This window comes from Dreissena polymorpha, chromosome 11, assembly GCF_020536995.1.
Source record: "Dreissena polymorpha isolate Duluth1 chromosome 11, UMN_Dpol_1.0, whole genome shotgun sequence".
NCBI classification, from domain to species: Eukaryota; Metazoa; Mollusca; class Bivalvia; order Myida; family Dreissenidae; genus Dreissena; species Dreissena polymorpha.
Genome location: NC_068365.1, coordinates 47,773,594 through 47,795,679, shown reverse-complemented (window position 1 = coordinate 47,795,679; position 22,086 = coordinate 47,773,594). Strand labels below are relative to the sequence as shown.

Genomic DNA, 22,086 nt, shown 5'->3' with positions numbered 1-22,086 from the left:
ACGAAGAACCATAACTCTATCTACCTTAGTTTTTGAATAATCTCCCTTTATTTAATTTCAAAGTAAACTTTTGTCCGGAGCATAACTCTAAATCAACTGAAGGGATTTACTTGAAACTTTAAATATAAACAGATGGCAAGTAGGAGAAGTGCAGTGACTAAGAACCATAACTCTATCTATCTTAGTTTTTGAATTATGTCCCATTATTTAATTTCAAAGTAAACTTTTGTCCGGAGCATAACTCTAAATCTACTGAAGGGATTTACTTTAAACTTGAAATATAAATATATGGCAACTAGGAGAAGTGCAGTGACCAAGAACCATAACTCTACCTACCATAGTTTTTGAATTATCTCCCCTTTTATATAGTTTTAAAGTAAATTTTTGTCCGGAGCATAACTCTAAATCTACTAAAAAGGATTTACTTAAAACTAGAAATATAAACAGATGGCAACTAGGAGAAGTGCAGTGAACATGAACCATAACCCTTTCAGCCATATTTTTTTTAATTATTTCCCTATATTTTTTAACAAATATTATTCTACTCTTTAAAACAAATGTCATACAAGCAAACACATGTCGGCGGGGATTTTGCACTACTGTGTGCTCTTGTTAGCTATGCTTTTTTCGAAGAAAACCCGAGGTATTGTCATAGCCAGCTCGTCGTGTCTTCCGCCGTCTGCCGTAGGCGTTGTGCTAAAACCTAAAAATTGGCTCTAAAATTAAAGTGCTTCCACCTACAACTTTGAAACTTCATAAGTAGATGAACCTTGATGGGTTCTACACGCTTCACCCAATTTTGTGTCACTAGGTCAAAGGTCAAGGTTACTGTGACCTAAAAAAAATAAACAAAATCTGACAAGCTTTCGCAGCCAAGCGTTGGCACCCGTTATGCGGTGCTCTTGTTGTATTTTTTTGTTTAAAGGGAGCCTCTCCTTATCAGAAATCCTCATTACATATATTGTCATCCCTGATTAGCTTGGTCAGTCTTCACAGGCTAATCTTGAATGACCCTTGATGCACATACATAAACTCTCGTTTTCCAAGCATGGGGCTCATGCTCTTTCTGTGGAGAAAATGTTTTCCCATTTATGACTTAGCAACAAAGCCATGTAGCAACAAAATAAATAAGAGCAGACATTAAAACTATATCTATTTTAGCAGCATACTCTTAAATTTAATTGATATTCATTGTTTGAAATGCCACATAAAGAGAAAAAAACTGTGAAAATGCACTGAATGTGCATATAAATGCTCTGAATATTCACCCTACGCGTGTCTGTATGGATGTGTTCAGGTTGTCGTTTCCGCTCGATAATTGACGACTCTTGGTGGATGGGGATCATTGAGGAGCAGATACCCTTCCAGGAGGAGTATCCAGACAGTCTCTTCCAGTGTTTCAAAGTCAGGTACGCCATGAACATGGAACAGTTTTGTCTATTTATGCCCCGCAGAGTAGGGGTATATGGGACATTTTTGTATCCATCTTTTTGCCTACGTTAAGTTTGTGAAAAATAATTTCCACATTTCTCAAGTGATTTACTTGAAATTTAAAATATGTCATTGTTGTGAAATCTTGGTGTACAGGCTCACACTATTACATGGTCAACAATAAATTGTATTAAAACATCTGAAATTATATATCTGTATGCAAATTGTTAATGAAAATTCTTTGTTTAAAGTCTTTGTTAAGATGTATTTGTTACAAGTGTTATACAAAAAAAAATCCTTTGATGCAGCAATTCATTTGAAAATGTCCCCAGACTGGTCCATCTCTCCAACCCTCAACTTTTTAGCAACACATTGTGCCTTTTGTGTTTCAAGATACTGTATTTCTCTTACTGCAAAGAACTCTTCAGGCCAAGTGATCCACATATGCCTGAGTTGTTGGCCCTTGAACATAGTTCACAAAGTGGCAACGGGGCTTAATAAAAGAGCTATAGTTGACTTAATATCTGATGTGTATTATATGGGATGCTATTCATCAAGCAAGGTTCAAGTGTACCAAATTTGGTTTTATATTGCCAATGTTAATAAGTGTACAAAGCTGCACATGAATCAATGAAATAAGTGACTTAAGCCAGATATTAAAACTGGCTTAACTATTTATGTAAAATAGGGGCCTCTGTTCCATGTCATTTAAAATTGTGAATGTCTGAAAATCTCCTAGTTTGTCTGCGCCATCTGAACTGAAATAAACCCCTTCTGTGCCTATTAAAACAAGGGTAAAAAAAAGTTAGAGGCAAAGACCATTGACAAAATAATCTGCAACATTGCTTTCTTTTGATTTAAGAAGTGTGTGAAGGATTGATTAATGAAAATAAACGTTGATGACTGACTTTTTGTATTGTTGAATTTGACATATATGACTCTAGTAACCATGCAATGTACATGAATGCCATTTGTTGTTATGGTTGTGAATGTACATGCTGTGTTACTGTTCTAATTAGTTTCCTTTAAAGAAAATGATAAAAAAATTATCAATTGATTTACAAATGACTTTTTGCTACATATATGACTGTTTGTTTGTAATTATGAATGTGCTGAATAAATAAGTTGAACAAATTGTTTGATTTACAGTTAGTTTTTTATACAAACATAGTTGATAGACCTGCATTTTTATGTCCCCCACTATAGTAGTGGGGGACATATTGTTTTTGCCTTGTCTGTTGGTCTGTTGGTCTGTTGGTTGGTCTGTTGGTTGGTTGGTTGGTTTGCGCCAACTTTAACATTTGCAATAACTTTTGCAATATTGAAGATAGCAACTTGATATTTGGCATGCATATGTATCTCATGGAGCTGCACATTTTGAGTGGTGAAAGGTCAAGGTCAAGGTCATCCTTCAAGGTCAAAGGTCAAATATATGGGTCAAAATCGCTCATTTAATGTACACTTTTGCAGTATTTCAATATTCAAGATAGCAACTTGATATTTGGCATGCATGTGTATCTCATGGAGCTGCACATTTTAAGTGGTGAAAGGTCAAGGTCATCCTTCAAGGTCAGATGTCAAATATATGTGGCCAAAATCGCTCATTTTATGAGTACTTTTGCAATATTGAAGATAGCAACTTGATATTTGGCATGCATGTGTATCTCATGGAGCTGCACATTTAGAGTGGTGAAAGGTCAAGGTCAAGGTCATCCTTCAAGGTCAGAGGTCAAATATATGTGGCCCAAATCGCTAATTTTCTGAATACTTTTGCAATATTGAAGATAGCAACTTGATATTTGGCATGCATGTGTATCTCCTGGAGCTGCACATTTTTAGTGGTGAAAGGTCAAGGTCATCCTTCAAGGTCAAATATATGGGTCAAAATTGCTCATGTTATGTCACTTCTGCAATATTGAAGCTAGCAATTTTATAATTGAAACGCATGTGTATCTCATGGAGCTGCACACTTTGAGTGGTGAAGGGTCAAGGTCAAGGTCATCCTACAAGGTCAAGGTCATCCTACAAGGTCAAACGTCATATAGGGGGACATTGTGTTTCACAAACGCATCTTGTTTGGAAACCTTAATTACTTGAGACCTTAAAAAATTTGATGACTTTTGTCATCCATTTGCAACCTCGCTGTATCAAAGTTTTATTGTAATTTATATTATGATCATGTTAATGGTTTGAAATTTCAGATGGGACAGTACTGACAAAGAGTTCTTAAGCCCTTGGGACCTTGAACCAGTGGATGAGAGACGTAAGTGTACATGTGTGTCCATATTGGAGCAGTGTCATGCAAAAATGGATCATAAGCCATATGTGGCCTGGGTAGGTCCAGACCTGTCTGATCAGTGCTAACTGGTAAGGAGCTACCTTCTCTTTATGAAGTTATGTAAGGTGCCTTTCTGGAATAATACAGGGACAGATAGCTCCTGATCAGACTGTGTAGGATGGCATGAACTTGGTTGGTCGCATATGGCTTGAGACACATTTTTTAATGATGCGGGTTAATGTGCCATCATGCTCATATGCAGACTTCCCAAAACTCAACAGGCTTCAGTCAGACATTTGGTCTGACTGGTCAGAATTTTCCGTCAGACCTTAGGTTATTCTGTCAGACCAAAGAACATACGTGAAATTTCATACAAAACTGAGAAAAATGTAAATAAATAGAAATACATAAATATTGCTTTATCATTTTATTTTTATGCTCCCCTTCGAAGAAGAGGGGGTATATTGTTTTGCTCATGTCGGTCGGGCGGTCCGTCCACCAGATGGTATCCAGATGATAACTCAAGAACACTTACCCCTAGAATCATGAAACTTCATAGTTACATTGATAATGACTCGCAGATGACCCCTGTTGATTTTCAGGTCACTAGGTCAAGGTCACAGTGACTAACCAGTAAAATGGTTTCCAGATGATAACTCAAGAACATGACTCGCAGATGACCCCTATTGATTTTCAGGTCACTAGGTCAAAGGTCAAGGTCACAATGGCTCGAATCAGTAAAATGGTTTCCGGATGATAAATCAAGAACGCTTACGCCTAGGATCATGAAACTTCATAGGTACATTGATCATGACTCGCAGATGACCCCTATTGATTTTCAGGTCAATAGTTTATCACATTACTTGAGTAACAAAGTAAAGTAACAAAGTTTGTTAACATCCACTTCCTCATTATTAAAGTCACTATCTGTATCTTTCTATTTAAAAGCTTAATGTCATCTTCACTGTTGTCTTGTTCCCAGTCTTATTAATCGTTCTGCGAGTGTCCAGGCTCTGGCTCCTTGGGGCAATTGCTCTGGAAGGAAAAGATAACATCAGTTTATTCTAAAGCACATTGTTTTGAGAAACAAAGTAATTTGTTTAAATTCATGGTCTGTCTGTCTTCCAAGACTCAACGAATTTACGAGGGGGGGCGCTTATCCTCGTATTTTTTCCACTTGCTCACGGGCGTTTGAAAGTCGTCATATGCAACCGGTTTTGGACGTTAAAAAACTTCCACATTATTGATATTTACTTATTTACTACAAATTTACTTAATTCAAAAGAAGCAAAATGAAAACGAAATCACCTGGTTATAAATTCCCGTAAAACCCTGTTCGTGTTCCTCGATATCGTTGATAACTGCAAGCAGTTGCTTTGTTGTACTTCCACTTTAGTTTAAACTCAAAGTCGATCGAATGATGGTAAAGTGTACCAATCCCGGCTTGAAGCATGCACTTATTTACTCATCGACAATATGCAGGGAACCAAATGTATTTCTAGAACATTCCGAAGCTAGTCAACTCGTACCTAAGTCAACACGTACCTTCGGTCAACTCGTACCCGATTTAGTTAACTCGTACCCGATTTTTGGTCAACACGTACCCCCACTAGTCAACTCGTACCCGATTTGGTCAACACATACCCTCCTAAAAATTATTTATATATATCAAAGACGTGAAATATGTTTTTTTTTAATGCTTTTGATATAAATATAGGTTATAATTTTTTTATGCCCCCCTTCGAAGAAGAGGGGGTATATTGCTTTGCTCATGTCGGTCTGTAGGTCGGTCCGTCCACCAGGTGGTTGTCAGACGATAACTCAAGAACGCTTGGGCCTAGGATCATGAAACTTCATAGGTACATTGATCATGACTCGCAGATGACCCCTATTGATTTTGAGGTCACTAGGTCAAAGGTCAAGGTCACGGTGACCAGAAATAGTAAATGGTTTTTGAATGATAACTCAAGAACGCATACGCCTAGGATCATGAAACTTCATGGGTAGATTGATCATGACTTGCAGATGACCCCTATTGATTTTGAGGTCACTAGGTCAAAGGTCAAGGTCACGGTGACCCGAAATAGTAAAATGGTTTCCGGATGATAACTCAAGAACGCATACGCCTAGGATCATGAAACTTCATGGGTAGATTGATCATGACTCGCAGATGACCCCTATTGATTTTCAGGTCAATAGTTTATCACATTACTTGAGTAACAAAGTAAAGTAACAAAGTTTGTTAACATCCACTTCCTCATGAAATCATGACTTGCAGATGACCCCTATTGATTTTGAGGTCACAAGGTCAAAGGTCAAGGTCACGGTGACCCGAAATAGTAAAATGATTTTCGGATGATAACTCAAGAACGCTTTTGCCTAGGATCATGACACTTCATAGGTACATTGATCGTGACCCGCAGATGACCAAGGTCAAGGTCAAGGTCACAGTGACAAAAATCGTATTCACACAATGGCTGCCACTACAACGGACAGCCCATATGGGGGGCATGCATGTTTTACAAACAGCCCTTGTTTTCAAAAGTTTCTGATGAGTCTAATGCAATTATGTGCGACGAATATGATAGATGGCAACACAGACACTGTAGATCTGGTAAGTAATTTCTTTATTATGTTTTAATTAGTTTCATTTGAGAAACGGACTTACACGGAAGCGTACGGAAGCGTAAAAATGAGGAATACAAGCATATTTTTTTATGACTGACGATATTTACATTTATATAATATATAGCGTAAATATTCATTAAATCCCTTTTGCTTTTAGTCAATAATCTCAATTATTCTCGAGTAATGGAACAATTTGTTTGTTGAATTGTGTGAACAAATTTATGTTATTATACACAAATGTATAATATATGTGTCCAATAAAATCTTATTAAAACATCTAAATACACGATAAACCCGTTTGTTTTTACTCAAAGGTGTTCTTTCTTTTTACAAAGGTACAAAGGTGCAGATTAAATTAATTTAGATATCAGCGACGAGTATCGAGTAATGTGTTTTTCAATATTTACCACAGCTGCAGATTAGTAAATTACGATATTAACAAGCCATGTCAAATAAGTGTGATTAAGTATTTTAGGTGTTGATTAATTGATTAAATCATTGACTACTCAAGATTCGGACGAACCACAATTCGATGCAAAATTTGTTAATATTTAAGTACTTTGTATGTATGTTGTGTTTTATGCTTTACTATAATTTCATAATAAAAATAAATCATATTGTTAATGTCGTTTTTTTAAATTTCATTTAGTTAATGTTATCTTACTTAATCCTAAAGACAACCTGTTATGTAAGTCTATGCCAAAATATAACTTTATTTGGTCAACTCGAACCTGCAACAAACTTAAAAACATCTAATGTATGCAAACACCCATCACAAATTTTTCATAAATAACACAAAATTAAAAAGGTACAAGTTGACCAACCAGAAAAATGACTCAAGTACGAGTTAACCAAATCGGGTATGAGTTGACTAAGGTACGTGTTGACTTAGGTACAAGTTGACTGGAAACCGAACATTCTTCACCGAACTTGCACAGATTATTTCCGATTTTTGACAAGAAGACTTTGGACCAATCAACAGCGGGTTAACTGACCGACAAATACACTGGAATTTCACAAAATCTTGTATTTCCCCAAATCGGCAAAGTGCGTATTCCGCAGTATTTCGCCGATGGGCTATAAATACTTTTAATTTCTTGGGAAAACCCAAAAATATTAGTGTCGGGCATTTTGGGCGGATGAGTTAAGAATTTTGATCGGCCCTTGACTGTTTGTTTCGGACATGTCCGTAGGTCCGACGGAGTTTTGGAAGTCTGCATATGCATTATAATTGTGATTGCCATCCTTATCCTCATCATCATCATCACCATTACATCTTCATTGTCTACATTGTCAAGTTGATTGGAATATGTTGAAAAATATGTAATTGAGTGAGATTGTTTTGTGTCAGCTTTTGTAATATAGAACTCATGTAAAAAAATAAGCATGATAGTAATAAATTACTATGGAAAATATGTATAACATACTATCATTCTGTTTTGGTTTTATTTTTAACAGGAAGTCTAGACCTAGTCCCCGGTTCTATTCACGACTTAATCGGGAAATTCATTGAATCTTGTTGCAAACTCTTCAACCATCATAAGCAGGACTATTCTTTCATTTCCGATCTTTACAAACACGCCAAAGATCCAGACAATTTTGCCCTGTTTCATATAGCATCTGACAGAAGACCCAGCAAGAGCCAAGCTCAGCTTGCTGCTTTCTTTCGGCAGGAGACTGCCAAATATCAGGTCCATGTTACGCATCAAACTGATGATGAATGTAAACAGTTTGACAACAGGGCTGAATGTCCTTACACGGACTTGGTTCCTTTGGAAACAGAGGCAGAATTGTTGTCTGAAAAACGAAGGTCATATGCAAGGTCACGTAGAAAAGATCAAAGTTATCAGGTCAAAAGGGTCACAAGGTCAAATGCAAAAGGTCAAAAACAGACACCTTGTAAATCTGCTAAGACAAGTACTTCACAATTCAGAAACCACCCTCTTTCTGTCTGTCACTTGCACAAGGTCAAGGCAAGGCCAAGGTTATACAACCTGAACACGAAGTTGAAATACGAACCTTGTAGGCATTTAATTGTTTTTGTTTTCATTTGTTAAATTTGTTTTTGTTACATACTTTCATTGAAGCATGCAATATTATGTATTTGTTTGTCATACATTTTCTTTATGCATGTATGTTCCCTTTTGAGTGAATTCTGCACTTTGTAATGACATTTGGCAGATTATACAGTAATAAATACAAAGACTAAAAATATTACTTTGTAATGCTGAATGCTGATAAGTACATTTTCAAATTTTATGCTTTTAAAAAAGTGCTCATTTAATCTCATTACTATAAACATACAAAAATCTGTGAATTTATTATGCCCCCCTTCGAAGAAGAGGGGGTATATTGCTTTGCTCATGTCGGTCGGTCTGTCGGTCCGTCCACCAGGTGGTTTCCAGATGATAACTCAAGAACGCTTGGGCCTAGGATCATGAAACTTCAAAGGTACATTGATCATGACTCGCAGATGACCCCTATTGATTTTCAGGTCACTAGGTCAAAGGTCGAGGTGACCCGAAATAGTAAAATGGTTTTCGGATGTTAACTCAAGAACGCTTAGGCCTAGGATCATGAAACTTGATAGGTAGATTGATCATAACTTGCAGATGACCCCTATTGATTTTCAGGTCACTAGGTCAAAGGTCAAGGTCACAGTGATCCAAAATAGTAAAATGGTTTCCGGATGATAACTCAAGAACGCTTAGGCCTAGGATCATGAAACTTGATAGGTAGATTGATCATGACTCGCAGATGACCCCTATTGATTTTCATGTAACTATGTCAAAGGTCAAGGTCACAGTGACCCGAAATAGTAAAAAGGTTTCCAGATGATAACTCAAGAACACTTATGCCTAGGATCATGAAACTTCGTAGGTAGATTGAAAATGGCTGGCAGATGACCCCTATTGATTTTCAGGTTACTAGGTCAAAGGTCAAGGTTAGGTGACCCGAAATAGTAAAATGGTTTCTGGATGATAACTCAAGAACACTTATGCCTAGGATCATGAAACTTCATAGGTACATTGATCATGACTCGCAGATGACCCCTATTGATTTTCAGGTCAAAGGTCAAGGTCACGGTGACCCGAAATAGTAAAATGGTTTCTGGATGATAACTCAAGAACGCTTATGCCTAGGATCATGAAACTTGATAGGTAGATTGATCATGACTCGCAGTTGACCCCTATTGATTTTCAGGTCACTATATCAAAGGTCAAGGTCACGGTGACCTGAAATAGTAAAATGGTTTCCAGATGATAACACAAGAACGCTAATGGCTACGATCATAAAACTTCATAGGTACATTGATCATGACTGGCAGATGACCCCTATAAATTTTTAGGTCACTAGGTCAAAGGTCAAGGTCACAGTGACAAAAAACATATTCACACAATGGCTGTCACTACAACGTAGAGCCCATATGGGGGGCATGCATGTTTTACAAACAGCCCTTGTTGTATTTTCTCCTGTTTCTGTGTAGAGAGATTTAATTTAGATACTAAGGGATCGTTTGAATCTTGTTATAAATTAAAAACATAGTTTGATTTGGCCCTGGTTTTCTTAGTTGTTTTTTTTAATAAAGGCATCAAATGGAAAGATATGCATGAGGTATATAAAGTAGACCAATCTTTGTTTTACCATACATTACTAAACTCTTCTTCATCAATTGTTAACTTATGAAACATTGCTTTTTGCAATATCACAAACATTGTGCATGTACTCTGGGCTTTAAATGGTTTAATTGCTAAACAGGTGATCTTGATAATTCAAGTTACGATGATTGAATAATAGTGTAGAATAGTAAGTTAATTTGATTGAAAGTTTACACATCATTAATTGAGGGACGTAAGTAAGAAGGGGTACACTTGCCAAGGTCCCATTAATTTTGAGTAGGGCCTCTACCCAGATTTTCTGTGAAAACTTATACGTCATTGCAACAAGCTGGAGTTGAACCTTAGTCGCACAGAAGCAACGTGAAATTGGCTTAATGCAACCAGCATAAAACCAGAACAATCTGCGTGTAACTTGCAGTCTATTCAGGTTGTATTCTGTTTGATGTTCATCAGTATCAAACGATTGGAAATGAATCCTTTAACATTTGAGTCAAGTAAGAAAGGTCTTCAATTTAATTTTATTTTCTGAGGGACTACAAACAATTCAAAGTGCGTACTGGAGTGGTAAAGGGTTAAAAAGGAAGGGTGGTCACACAAGAAACATATGTTTGGTTTTCACACTGCACATACTGTTGGATTCTCCAGGTCCTCCGTCAGTGATAGGGGGAGGAGTGTTGGTGACCCCTAGTGAACTGAAGTCCCTTATGTACAAGCCCCGCCCCAGTGAGTGGCCCGGGGGTCCTATGGATCAAGAATGCGACAGGATAGTCCAGGCCTGGGAACAGGTTGGAACTGAACTTGAAACGCAAATGGACAGAAAATTTATTGAGTAGAGATGGAATTATATCAGGCTCTAATGTATCTTGAATATAAGAGCTGCATATTTTAATGACAAGATAAAATAGTAATTACAAGTTTTGTTTTGGTTTTATTAATATTGCAGGTTTTGTTAATAAAATTGACTGAATAGCTTGAATTTTGTTTGAATATATTTGGCTGTAATTTCTTTATATTATGGCCATTCATTTAGTGGTGGTAACATTCACTAATAAAAAAGTAAGTATTTACCTTCATTTTCAGGTGATGGGTCATTCGATTGCAGAACCTTTTCTCACGCCAGTGGACTTAAATGCGTTTCCAAGTTATGCTGTGACTATAGAATACCCCATGGATCTCAATACAATAAAACGACGACTTGAAAATAGGTTTTACAGGTATGTGCTTATGTTAAAAAAAACACTTAAATTTTCAGGTGTCAATAAGTGATTTAGCAGTTCTGTTCTCAGTTGCTGCATAGTCTTGTTATCTTTCAACTATAAATGGTCCTGGTTCTGATTTACTGGCCAGTTAAATACAATAGGCTCTTGGCCTGAACATTTTTCTCTCAATGAGCGCCAATATTCTGGATGCTTTGCCTTACCTTCATGCAGTTTTACTGGTTCTGTCTGAGGGCAGGCGGTCTTTAAAGGAGGCTATTGATATGCAACAAATTAAGTTTACATGTTTCAATATGCTACTAAACAATTTAAGTTTATGTGACATGTGCCTGCTTTATTGAGTGACTTAACAAGTGTATGTTACAGAAGTTAATAAGGACCTTAAACGCTTAAAAGTGATCTTTAAAATCTCTCAGCAAGGGATTGTCTTCCTATTCATTAATTGAAAACAAGAATACAGTTTCTTGTTCTCATTTTCAGACGAGTGACGTCCCTTCAGTTTGATCTCCGGTACATCGAGTCCAATGCCAAGAAGTTCAATGAACCCAAGTCTCAGATTGTGAAAAGTGCTCAAATACTCTGTGATGCCCTGCTCAAATTCATAAGGTGAGCTATGTGCAATGTGATGTTGGTGCTTTTATGCTTCATAGCATGGCTGCGATTTTATAGAATACTTTAAATACAAATAATGGAGGTCTCTGCAAAGATCAAACTGTGTCAATTTTTTGTGGTGGAATATCCCTCCATTACCCTCATCCCTTATTTATGTGAGTGGAACAAAAGTCTAATGTACGCAAAAGAGCGTCAAGCAGTAAGATCTGTTATTACGACATATTCTAATGGCCTAAGTGGGGACTGTCAAATAAGATAGAGCTGACAGGATAAAATGTATGATAAAATGTGTTTGAAATGAAAATAATTCTGATTATTCTCGGGATATTAATTTTTCATCTGTACACTATATCTACAATCCACCAAACCGTATTATTAACACATTTGATATCATTTAATTTTGTTTAATTCCTTAAAAAAATACTTAATGCATATATGTTTAAATTAACATGTTTTGTGTTGATAATTGATAAGTGATTTATTTGCTGTGTTTCTTAGTTCTGAAAGCAAAATTAAAATGGCTATATGCAACCAGCATACAACCAGAACAGCTTGTAAGTAACTCCCAGTCTGTTCAGGTTTTATGATGTTTGATGCTCATCAGTATCTTATGAAATGAAGCATTTTTTACACCTGAATCAAATAAGAAGTCTTCAATTTAATTTTATTTTGTAAGGGACTACAAAGCCGTTATAATGAGCATCTAAGCTGTAAAGGTTTGACTCCCCACTATTTCTCTCCTCCAGTGATGTGGACAGCCCTGACCCGTGTCAGCTGATCAACAGCCTGGTGCACGGACGCAAGATCCACTGGAGCTCTGGCAGCGGTGACGAGACAGAGGAGTATGACACGCCAGGCACCTCCCAAGGCAAACACAGTCAGGTGAGTTGGTAGGCACCTCATGGAGCAAACACAGTCAGGCAAGTTGAATGTGTTTAAGTCAGAGTTTATTTACAGGTCCCAAGCCACTTCGTGGCTACCCCATGTGCTGACCTATTGGGTGAGTTGTTTGGCTTGTGGGCATTGGTTGTACCTTTGGGAACAAAATGAGCCGCGTTAAGGGAAAACTGGGCACAATGCATTAAGTAACGTGTGGTCCCAGATTATCCTGTGCAGTCCGCACAGACAAATCAGGGACGACACTTTCCGCTTTTATGGATTTTTTTCTTTTAAGGAAGAAGCTTCTAAAGGAAAATCAATTCTTTGCTCTGTCCCGAATTAGCCTGTGCGGATTGGGACAGTACTTTATGCACATGCATTAAGCCCAGTTTGCCAAGAACAATGCTCAAATGTGAAAGGGGAGTATTAGAGTCAGTCTGTCTGTTGGTTGGTGTGTCCATCAGTCCGCATAAAACGTCTTGGGGATATAGGAGAACTATTTCAAATTACTCAAGCAATTTAAATTAGACTATAAGGGGGTCTGTCAGGCAACTTTTAACCATTTGCATCCACCACCACCCTTTCCCTTGTCGCAAATCTTGCCCCCCCCCCCCCCCCCCCCTGTTAAGTATTTCACACTTTCTTACATTTTGTTTCTAAATTAAGGCCTTATTAAACTTTAATATAACACATTTCACTGTTAAACTGCATTAAAAGCTCAGCCAAGGTGCCTATTAAAATCCAGCTGGCCTGAAATAAACATTACCATCTACCTTACCCTATGATACTATCCTTTATGCTTCTGATAGTGACATGTGTCCCTAAACGCTTTGATAGTGACAGGAACTCAACTTTTATCCCGGCCAGGATGGGTTTTAGACACACTGGCTGGGCGGGATCAGATTTAAAGAACTAAGAGCCGCTAATAGATATTAAAGTAGGTGTAATTTTGATTAAATATATGATGACAAATGAAAGTGGATATTTATTAGATAATACAATGGTTTGGTATCATATTTTTTCAAGCATGATGTAATATATTTGTTTAATTGTTCTGTATTATGTAAAAATTAAATTCCCAATATCTCGCTCAGTGACATAATTATGCAACAGACAACATAGAAATAATACTAGTTCTGGCATGAGGAAAGCAAGGCTAATAATTAAACAATGCTTCTACAAGCTTTCCTAGCAACAGTATTCATGAACAATACATTCAGCAGATACGCATCTCGTGCTATTTTTACATAAAACTAACCCCAATATTTCACAAAATTTTGAAAAATTATTTGTAAAGCTGTAAAATTCTACTAAAAACAAAACTTGAAATAAAACTTAAACAAATAAATGTGTGTTGTCACACATGGCCGGACCCCAAACCCCCTGTCACAAACCGTCAAACTTTCTTACACCCCCTCCCCCCTTCTGGAGCGTGATGTACTTTATGGACGCAACCGAAACCAGCTATCTCAAGAAAAGTGTGAGCTAGTTAACAGACTGCCATGATATTACGTAAATACAGTTTAAAAAAGCTTAACATTCCAACTAAACTAAATAGAAAGCAAATACTTTTTTACAATAATTAGACACTTACCTCTTGCTGTATGTGTTCTCATCCCTATGTACAGGACGATGCTGGTCCTGGCACATCAGGTGTGTCCAGACGGCGTCGTGTGTCTGGTCTCGGACTGGACCCGGACGGCTGGAGAAGAGAGTGCCGACAGCTGCTGGAGACCATCACACAGTGTGAGGACTCAGAGCCCTTCAGGCATGCTGTCAGCATAGACGACTACCCAGTAAGATATGGCAGGATATTGAGTAGTTGTATAATATATCAATATATAAGACTTGTTCGTGCAAAACTGGGCTTAATGCATGTGTGAAAATTGTCGTCCCAGATTAGCCTGTAAAGTCTGCACAGGCTAATCTGGGACAAAACTTTAAGCATATGTTTTAAGTACAGTTTTCACAGAACAAGGATCATATGTCTGTCTCACCACCATTGTCTGTGAGTATGCCTAGGAACAGTTGTCTGTCTTACCACCATTGTCTGTGAGTATGCCTAGGAACAAGTTGTCTGACTCACCACCATTGTCTGTGAGTATGCCTTGGAACATTTGTCTGTCTCACCACCATTGTCTGTGAGTATGCCTAGGAACAGTTGTCTGTCTCACCACCATTGTCTGTGAGTATGCCTAGGAACAGTTGTCTGTGGATCATTATACTCCCGCCATAACACAGTTTTAAGGAAGGGTATACTAGTTTCAGGTTGTCTGTCTGGCCCTGTCCACTCATTTAATTCAAACTTTATTAATGGTGAAGCAACATAATTTAATAGTGTTTAAATATCAATGTGCTTTACTACTAGAGCTTTGTTCCAGTGGTTTTCCTAGGCAAATAATTAAGTGGAATAAATGAATAAATAAATGGAATAGTGCTTTGAAAAGAATGTGAATGCTGTCATTGTTTTTACCAATAAAACCTTGCTGAACTAAAAATAATAACAATCCATGTATTTCAGAACAAGATAAAGAAGAAGGTACATTGTTTTGTTTTTTGTTTATATTTATCATATCATTTGTTACACTTTTTTTCTGGGTGAGCTTTTTTGCTGTTCTAAAGCACACACTTATGCCTGTATTTTACCAAAATGAATTAAGGTTAACAGGAAAATGGCTTAAGAATTTATTGCATCACAAATCTCAACTCAAAATGTGGCTTGGCTGGGAATTAAGCCCTTGATCAAACAATTCTGTTTTAAGTATGGTGGGGAATTTTTCAGATTAGATATAAGAGATTTTTTTGTGTTTTGAAGTGGTCAGCCTTAACTTCAAACATATACAAAATGTATACATCATAATATTCTTGCATAATCGTATTGTGTTTAAACCTGGGTGAGCAACTTTCAGGGCCACATTTCCTTTTTATGCCCCCGGTAGGGTGGCATATAGCAGTTTAACTGTCTGTCAGTATGTCAGTGTGTCAGTATGTGTGTATGTCAGTCTGTCCGTCCGTCCGAAAAAAACTTTAACATTGGCCATAACATTTTTTCACTATTTAAGATAGCAACTTGTATTTGGCATGCATGTGTATCTCATGGAGCTGCACATTTTGAGTGGTGAAAGGTCAAGGTCATCCTTCAAGGTCAAATGTCAAATTTATGGCGTCTGTCCGTCCGAAAACTTTAACATTGGCCATAACTTTTTCAATATTGAAGATAGCAACTTGATATTCGGCATGCATGTGTATCTCATGGAGCTGAACATTTTGAGTAGTGAAAGGTGAAGGTCAAGGTCATCCTTTAAGGTCAAATGTCAAATATATGGCGTCTGTCCGTCCGAAAACTTTAACATTGGCCATATTTTTATGTCCCCCACTATAGTAGTGGGGGACATATTGTTTTTGCCCTGTCTGTTGGTTGGTTGGTTGGTCTGTCTGTCTGTTTGCGCCAACTTTAACATTTGCAATAACTTTTGCAATATTGAAGATAGCAACTTGATATTTGGCATGCATATGTATCTCATGGAGCTTCACATTTTGAGTGGTGAAAGCCCAAGGTCAAGGTCATCCTTCAAGGTCAAAGGTCAAATATATGGGTCAAAATCGCTAATTTAATGTACACTTTTGCAGTATTTCAATATTCAAGATAGCAACTTGATATTTGCCATGCATGTGTATCTCATGGAGCTGCACATTTTGAGTGGTGAAAGGTCAAGGTCATCCTTCAAGGTCAGAGGTCAAATATATGTGGCCAAAATCGCTCATTTTATGAGTACTTTTGCAATATTGAAGATAGCAACTTGATATTTGGCATGCATGTGTATCTCATGGAGCTGCACATTTTAAGTGGTGAAAGGTTAAGGTCAAGGTCATTCTTCAAGGTCAGAGGTCAAATATATGTGGCCCAAATCGCTTATTTTATGAATGCTTTTGCAATATTGAAGATAGCAACTTGATATTTGGCATGCATGTGTATCTCATCGAGCTGCACATTTTGAGTGGTGAAAGGTCAAGGTCATCCTTCAAGGTCAAATATATGGGTCAATATTGCTCATGTTATGTCACTTCTGCAATATTTAAGCTAGCAATTTTATATTTGAAATGCATTTGTACCTCATGGAGCTGCACATTTTGAGTGGTGAAGGGTCAAGGTCAAGGTCATCCTTCAAGGTCAGACGTCATATAGGGGGACATTGTGTTTCACAAACACATTATGTTTTAAATATTAAGGATAGCAACTTGATATTTAACATTCATGTGTATCTCATAAAGCTGCACATTTTGAGTGGTGGAAGTTCAAGGTCAAGGTCATTCCTTCAAGGTCAAAGGTAAAAAAATTAAAAAATTTCAAAGCGGCGTTCTCATGAAGCTCACATTTTGACTGGAATAAGGTCAAGGTCATCCTTCAAAGTCAAGGTCATCCTTCAAGGTCAAAGGTCAAAAATAATAATTTGAAAGCGGCATCCTCATGAAGCTGCACATTTTGAGTGGTGGAAGTTCAAGGTCAAGGTTATCCTTCAAGGTCAAGGTCATCCTTCAAGGTCAAAGGTAAAAAAATATATATAAAATTTCAAAGCGGCGTTATCATGAAGCTGCACATTTTGAGTGTTGGAAGTTCAAGGTCAAGGTCATCCTTCAAGGTCAAGGTCATCCTTCAAGGTCAAAGATTAAAAAAAAATTCAAAGCGGCGCTCTCATAAAGCTGCACATTTTGAGTGGTGGAAGTTCAAGGTCAATGTCATCCTTCAAGGTCAAAGGTCAAATATTTATTTTATTTTTTTCAAAGCGGCGCAACAATAGGGGGCATTGTGTTTCCGACGAACACATCTCTTGTTTATGATCATTTGTTTACTGTCAATAAACAACTATTTGTCATGTGTTTAGGAATTGTTTATCAATATATGAACAATTGTTTGTCATTGTAATTAATAATAATTGTTATCAGTCAAGAAACAACCTTCTAATGGTAATAATTAATCATTTTTATAAGTCAATAAACAACTCTGGGATTGTAATGATTAATCAATGTTTATCAGACAATAAACAACTATTTTAATTTTTTAATGAATAACCATTGTTTGTTGTTCGATGAACAACTATGTATTTGTCCTTGTAATAATTAATCATTGTATACCAGTCAATAAAAATCTATTTGTCATTTGAATGTTTACGCACTACACCTAGATGACCCAGTTTCAATCCTCTTTCCCAGAGGCAAGTGAGTTTTGTTGGTGGTCACCACTCCTGACAGGTGGGGTACTCTGGCTTCCCCACAAAACACAAGACTGCACTTAAATAAAAAAATATTTCAGTTACCACAAAATAGATGGACATTGGAACTATAATACAAAAATGCGTCCGAACTTTTGTGAGTCATGTAAATAATTAGATAAGATAGCTGGGACAAACATAAACCATTAGAAAAATTATCTAATAAAACTCAAAGCTTTTGAAACCATTTATGCACTTACAAAAGCAAACAATTGCCTCACATAGACAATTTCTTAAAGATAAAATATGTGACCACAATACATTAAAACCAGTTACCAATGTCCATCATTTCTGAATACTTCTTGTACAGGACTACTACGCAGTGATAGAGAACCCCATGGACCTGGGCATTGTGCGTGAAAAACTGGACAGCGGAGAGTACTCGGAGCCTACGCAACTGGCGCGTGACATGAGTCTCATCTTCAGCAACTCAAAGCTCTACAATACAAACAAGCGCTCGCGGATCTACACGATGACCCTGCGACTGTCTGCCATGTTTGACTCGCGCATCAAGGAGCTGATTGAGACCTGGAGGAAGGCGGTGAAGAGGAGTGGACGCAAGTATCAGCCCCAGTGAGTGTCTTGTGAACCTGGTGGTCACTTGAAACTGAAGTGTAAAAAAATGCTTTTTTAATAATGAGGTTTTTGAACAATAGTTCAGGACTTTTATGCCATTGACATCTACTGGTACAGAGAGGCATATAGCAATTGGCCTGTTTGTTTGTTTTTCCGTTCTTCTGTCCTTATATGGATAACTCACAGTAAAACAAAAAGATCAGAATGCGTCTTACAAAAAGCTTTGATATGTGTGTGAATGATGTCAAAGCACTGACCTACTCTTGGACTTATTCAAATCAGCTATTGAATCAATACTGACCAGGCTGTCACTTGGTGTGCTATAGTATTGAGCCCACGAGCCATTGGCCCCTATATTTTTTGCTGGGTCAAAGATTTGTCAATAAAACTGTTATGTTCTGTTTACTTTGAGCCTCTGTGGTAATAATGTTTGTTGTATACCAATAATATTATTTAAAATGTGGATGCTATCAAAACAAAACACTTATTTAACCCCTAAAATCATTCATGACATGGATAAGAAATTAATATTATAAATATATAATTTCATATTATATATATATAATATTTTATGAACACAATGTTTGTGCGCCAGTGTTGTAAAAAAAACTGTTATGATACAAAACTGTTTCATTCTTATATCCAGTTATGTATGCCATTCCAACCATTCCAGTCAAACAAACAGCGCTACTGGCAGCGGTCTATCCCACAGCCGCCAATCAAGAGGTTCACATGCTATTGGTGGTTACTCGGCTCTGGCAAATGGAATCTCTCACAGCGACGATGATGACTCTGATGTCAATGTTATTGCACATTCACCGGAAAAAGGAGCCAGAACGAATGGCAGCCGTAAAAGGCCCATGAGAGGTGAGATTTTTGATTTTCAGTCTTATTTGTTGTGTACATGCAGATCATAATAAGTGTTAATATGAGTGAGTTTCTATTCCTGATTTAAATTTTGAATATGAATATAAATATCTTAAATTTGGTTTTCAAATCAATATTTTAATTATTCATTGTTCTTGAATTTATGTGTAGTTTTCCTTACTTGAAATAATGTCAATTTCTAATTAAAATGTACAATCTTCAGGGCCTCTTTTCCTTCTTTAGCACGGGCCTTATAAAGGACCCTCCCCCCAAGAGAAAGAACCCTTCCCTGAAGAGAGTTTCTAATTATGCAATTTTTACCAAATTTCAAGCTTACTTTTGGAAATTTCTTCCCATTTTTTTGATTTTGTCGATATTTTTTTCCTCAAAATGCATGGCATGGCCCTTTCCCCAAATCAAGAAAAAAGACCTGATGTTTTTACACCATGTGAATGTAAAATTCAAAGTTGTAGCTTAGCCATTAATGTATTTCAAAGGTATCGTGACTTGCCAGATAATGTTTTAGGCCTCCCATGGTTTTCTAGCTTACCAAGTCATGCAGTGCATGGGTAAATAATAAGCATTAATTAGGTGTACAGTTTTGGGCATTTTTAGCTCATCAATTTTTTTTTTTAATTATGAGCTATTGTCATCACCTTGGCGTCGGCGTCCGGTTAAGTTTTGCGTTTAGGTCCACTTTTCTAATAAAGTATCAATGCTATTGCATTCAAACCTGGTACACTTACTATCATGAGGGGACTGGGCAGGCAAAGTTAGATAACTCTGGCTTGCATTTTGACAGAATTATGTGCCCTTTTTATACTTAGAAAATTGAAAATTTTTGTTAAGTTTTGTGTTTAAGTCCATTTTATTCCTTAAGTATTAAAGCTATTGCTTTCATACTTGCAACACTTACTAAATATCATAAGGGGACTTTGCAGGCAAAGTTATGTAACTCTGACTGGCATTTTGACAGAATTATGTGCCTTTTTTATACTTAGAAAATTGAAAATTTGGTTAAGTTTTGTGTTTAGGTCCACTTTTTTCCTAAAGTATCAAAGCTATTGCTTTCATACTTGCAACACATACTAACTATCATAAGGGGACTGTGCAGGCAAAGTTATGTAACTCTGACTGGTATTTTGACAGAATTATGGGCCCTTTATACTTGAAAATTTGGTTAAGTTTTGTGTTTTGGTCCACTTTACCCCTAAAGTATCATAGATATTGCTTTCATACTTGGAACACTATCATAAGGGGACAGTAAAGGACAAGTTGCATAACTCTGGTTGTCATTTTTACCGAATTATGGCCCTTTTTTGAATTAGTAACTTTGAATATATGGTTACATTTTGTGTTTTCGTCACTTTACCTTTAAAGTATCAAGTCTATTGCTTTTAAACTTCAAATACTTTCATGCTATCATGATGGTACTGTACCTGGCAAGTTGAATTTTACCTTGACCTTTGAATGACCTTGACTCTCAAGGTCAAATTATTAAATTTTGCTAAAATTGCCATAACTTCTTTATTTATGATTAGATTTGATTGATACTTTGACAAAACAATTCTTACCTAACATACCACAATAGACTCCACCGAAACCCCCCCCCCCGAATCCCCCCTCCCCCCCCCCCCCCCGAATCCCCCCCCCCCCCATTATTTTTTTTTAATTAAAGATCATCTAATAAATGACCACCACACCCTCACACTTTACCCACCCCCCACCCCAAAAAATAATTTTTAGGCCCCTGGTAGGGTGGCATATAGCAGATGAACTGTCCGTCAGTATGTCAGTCAGTCTGTCTGTCCGTCTGAAAAAAACTTAAACATTGGCCATAACTTTTCACTTTTTAAGATAGCAACTTCAAATTTGGCATGCATGTGTATCTCATGGAGCTGCACATTTTGAGTGGTGAAAGGTCAAGGTCATCCTTCAAGGTCAAATGTCAAATTTATGGTGTCTGTCCGTCCGAAAACTTTAACATTAGCCATAACTTTTTCAATATTGAAGATAGCAACTTGATATTTGGCATGCATGTGTATCTCATGGAGCTGAACATTTTGAATGGTGAAAGGTCAAGGTCATCCTTCAAGGTCAAATGTCAAATATATGGCGTCTGTCCGTCCGAAAACTTTAACATTAGCCATAACTTTTTTAATATTGAAGATAGCAACTTGATATTTGGCATGCATGTGTATCTCATGAAGCTGCACATTTTAATGTCATAAATACTGACCTGTTATCATATGCTTATACTTTCCAAGGGGAAATAACTCATCCGGAATTTTAACTGGGAATCCGCCACCTCAATACCGTAATACAGGCCAGGTTAAACATAGTGCAATGCAACCTAGCCAAAAATCGGTAACCAACCCTCAATATTCTTTCCGGATTAACCAGGTGTATACGTATCTTTTACGGCTCTGAATTAAAATATTGTTTTTCACTTAGTTGATTGGGGTTTTGAATAGATAAATTGTGTTATTTATCTTTTTATTTCTCATTCGGATTAATTTGTGTGGATTTAATGGATTTTGTTTCATTTGTAAAACGTAAGCCATGCTTGTTTTTATGGAACAATGGTTTATTTCTACCCTGCTGGGTGTTTTCGGGCGCGAACGACCACGTGCAAAACGTGCTCTTCTAATACATTGCTAGAACGTGCAAAGCATGTTCTTCTAATGTGTTACGATATCTTGCAAAGC

The 22,086-nt window shown here is 37.0% G+C and overlaps 1 protein-coding gene across 4 annotated transcripts in view; it reads left to right on the top strand.

Moving 5' to 3' along the window:
- The window catches only part of LOC127851819 (bromodomain and WD repeat-containing protein 3-like), a 69,126-nt gene that overhangs the window by 34,487 nt on the left and 12,553 nt on the right, over positions 1-22,086 (top strand). For 2 of the 4 annotated variants that reach the window (XM_052385733.1, XM_052385731.1), the window contains exons 25-35: positions 1,298-1,409; positions 3,633-3,694; positions 7,796-8,359; positions 10,603-10,742; positions 11,038-11,171; positions 11,655-11,780; positions 12,533-12,668; positions 14,294-14,461; positions 15,187-15,204; positions 18,246-18,508; positions 19,185-19,378. In XM_052385733.1, the coding sequence (XP_052241693.1) occupies positions 1,298-1,409; positions 3,633-3,694; positions 7,796-8,359; positions 10,603-10,742; positions 11,038-11,171; positions 11,655-11,780; positions 12,533-12,668; positions 14,294-14,461; positions 15,187-15,204; positions 18,246-18,508; positions 19,185-19,378 (1,917 nt within the window). The remainder of the gene's footprint in view (positions 1-1,297; positions 1,410-3,632; positions 3,695-7,795; positions 8,360-10,602; positions 10,743-11,037; positions 11,172-11,654; positions 11,781-12,532; positions 12,669-14,293; positions 14,462-15,186; positions 15,205-18,245; positions 18,509-19,184; positions 19,379-22,086) is intronic. The other 2 variants (XM_052385734.1, XM_052385732.1) reach the window with 2 other exon arrangements.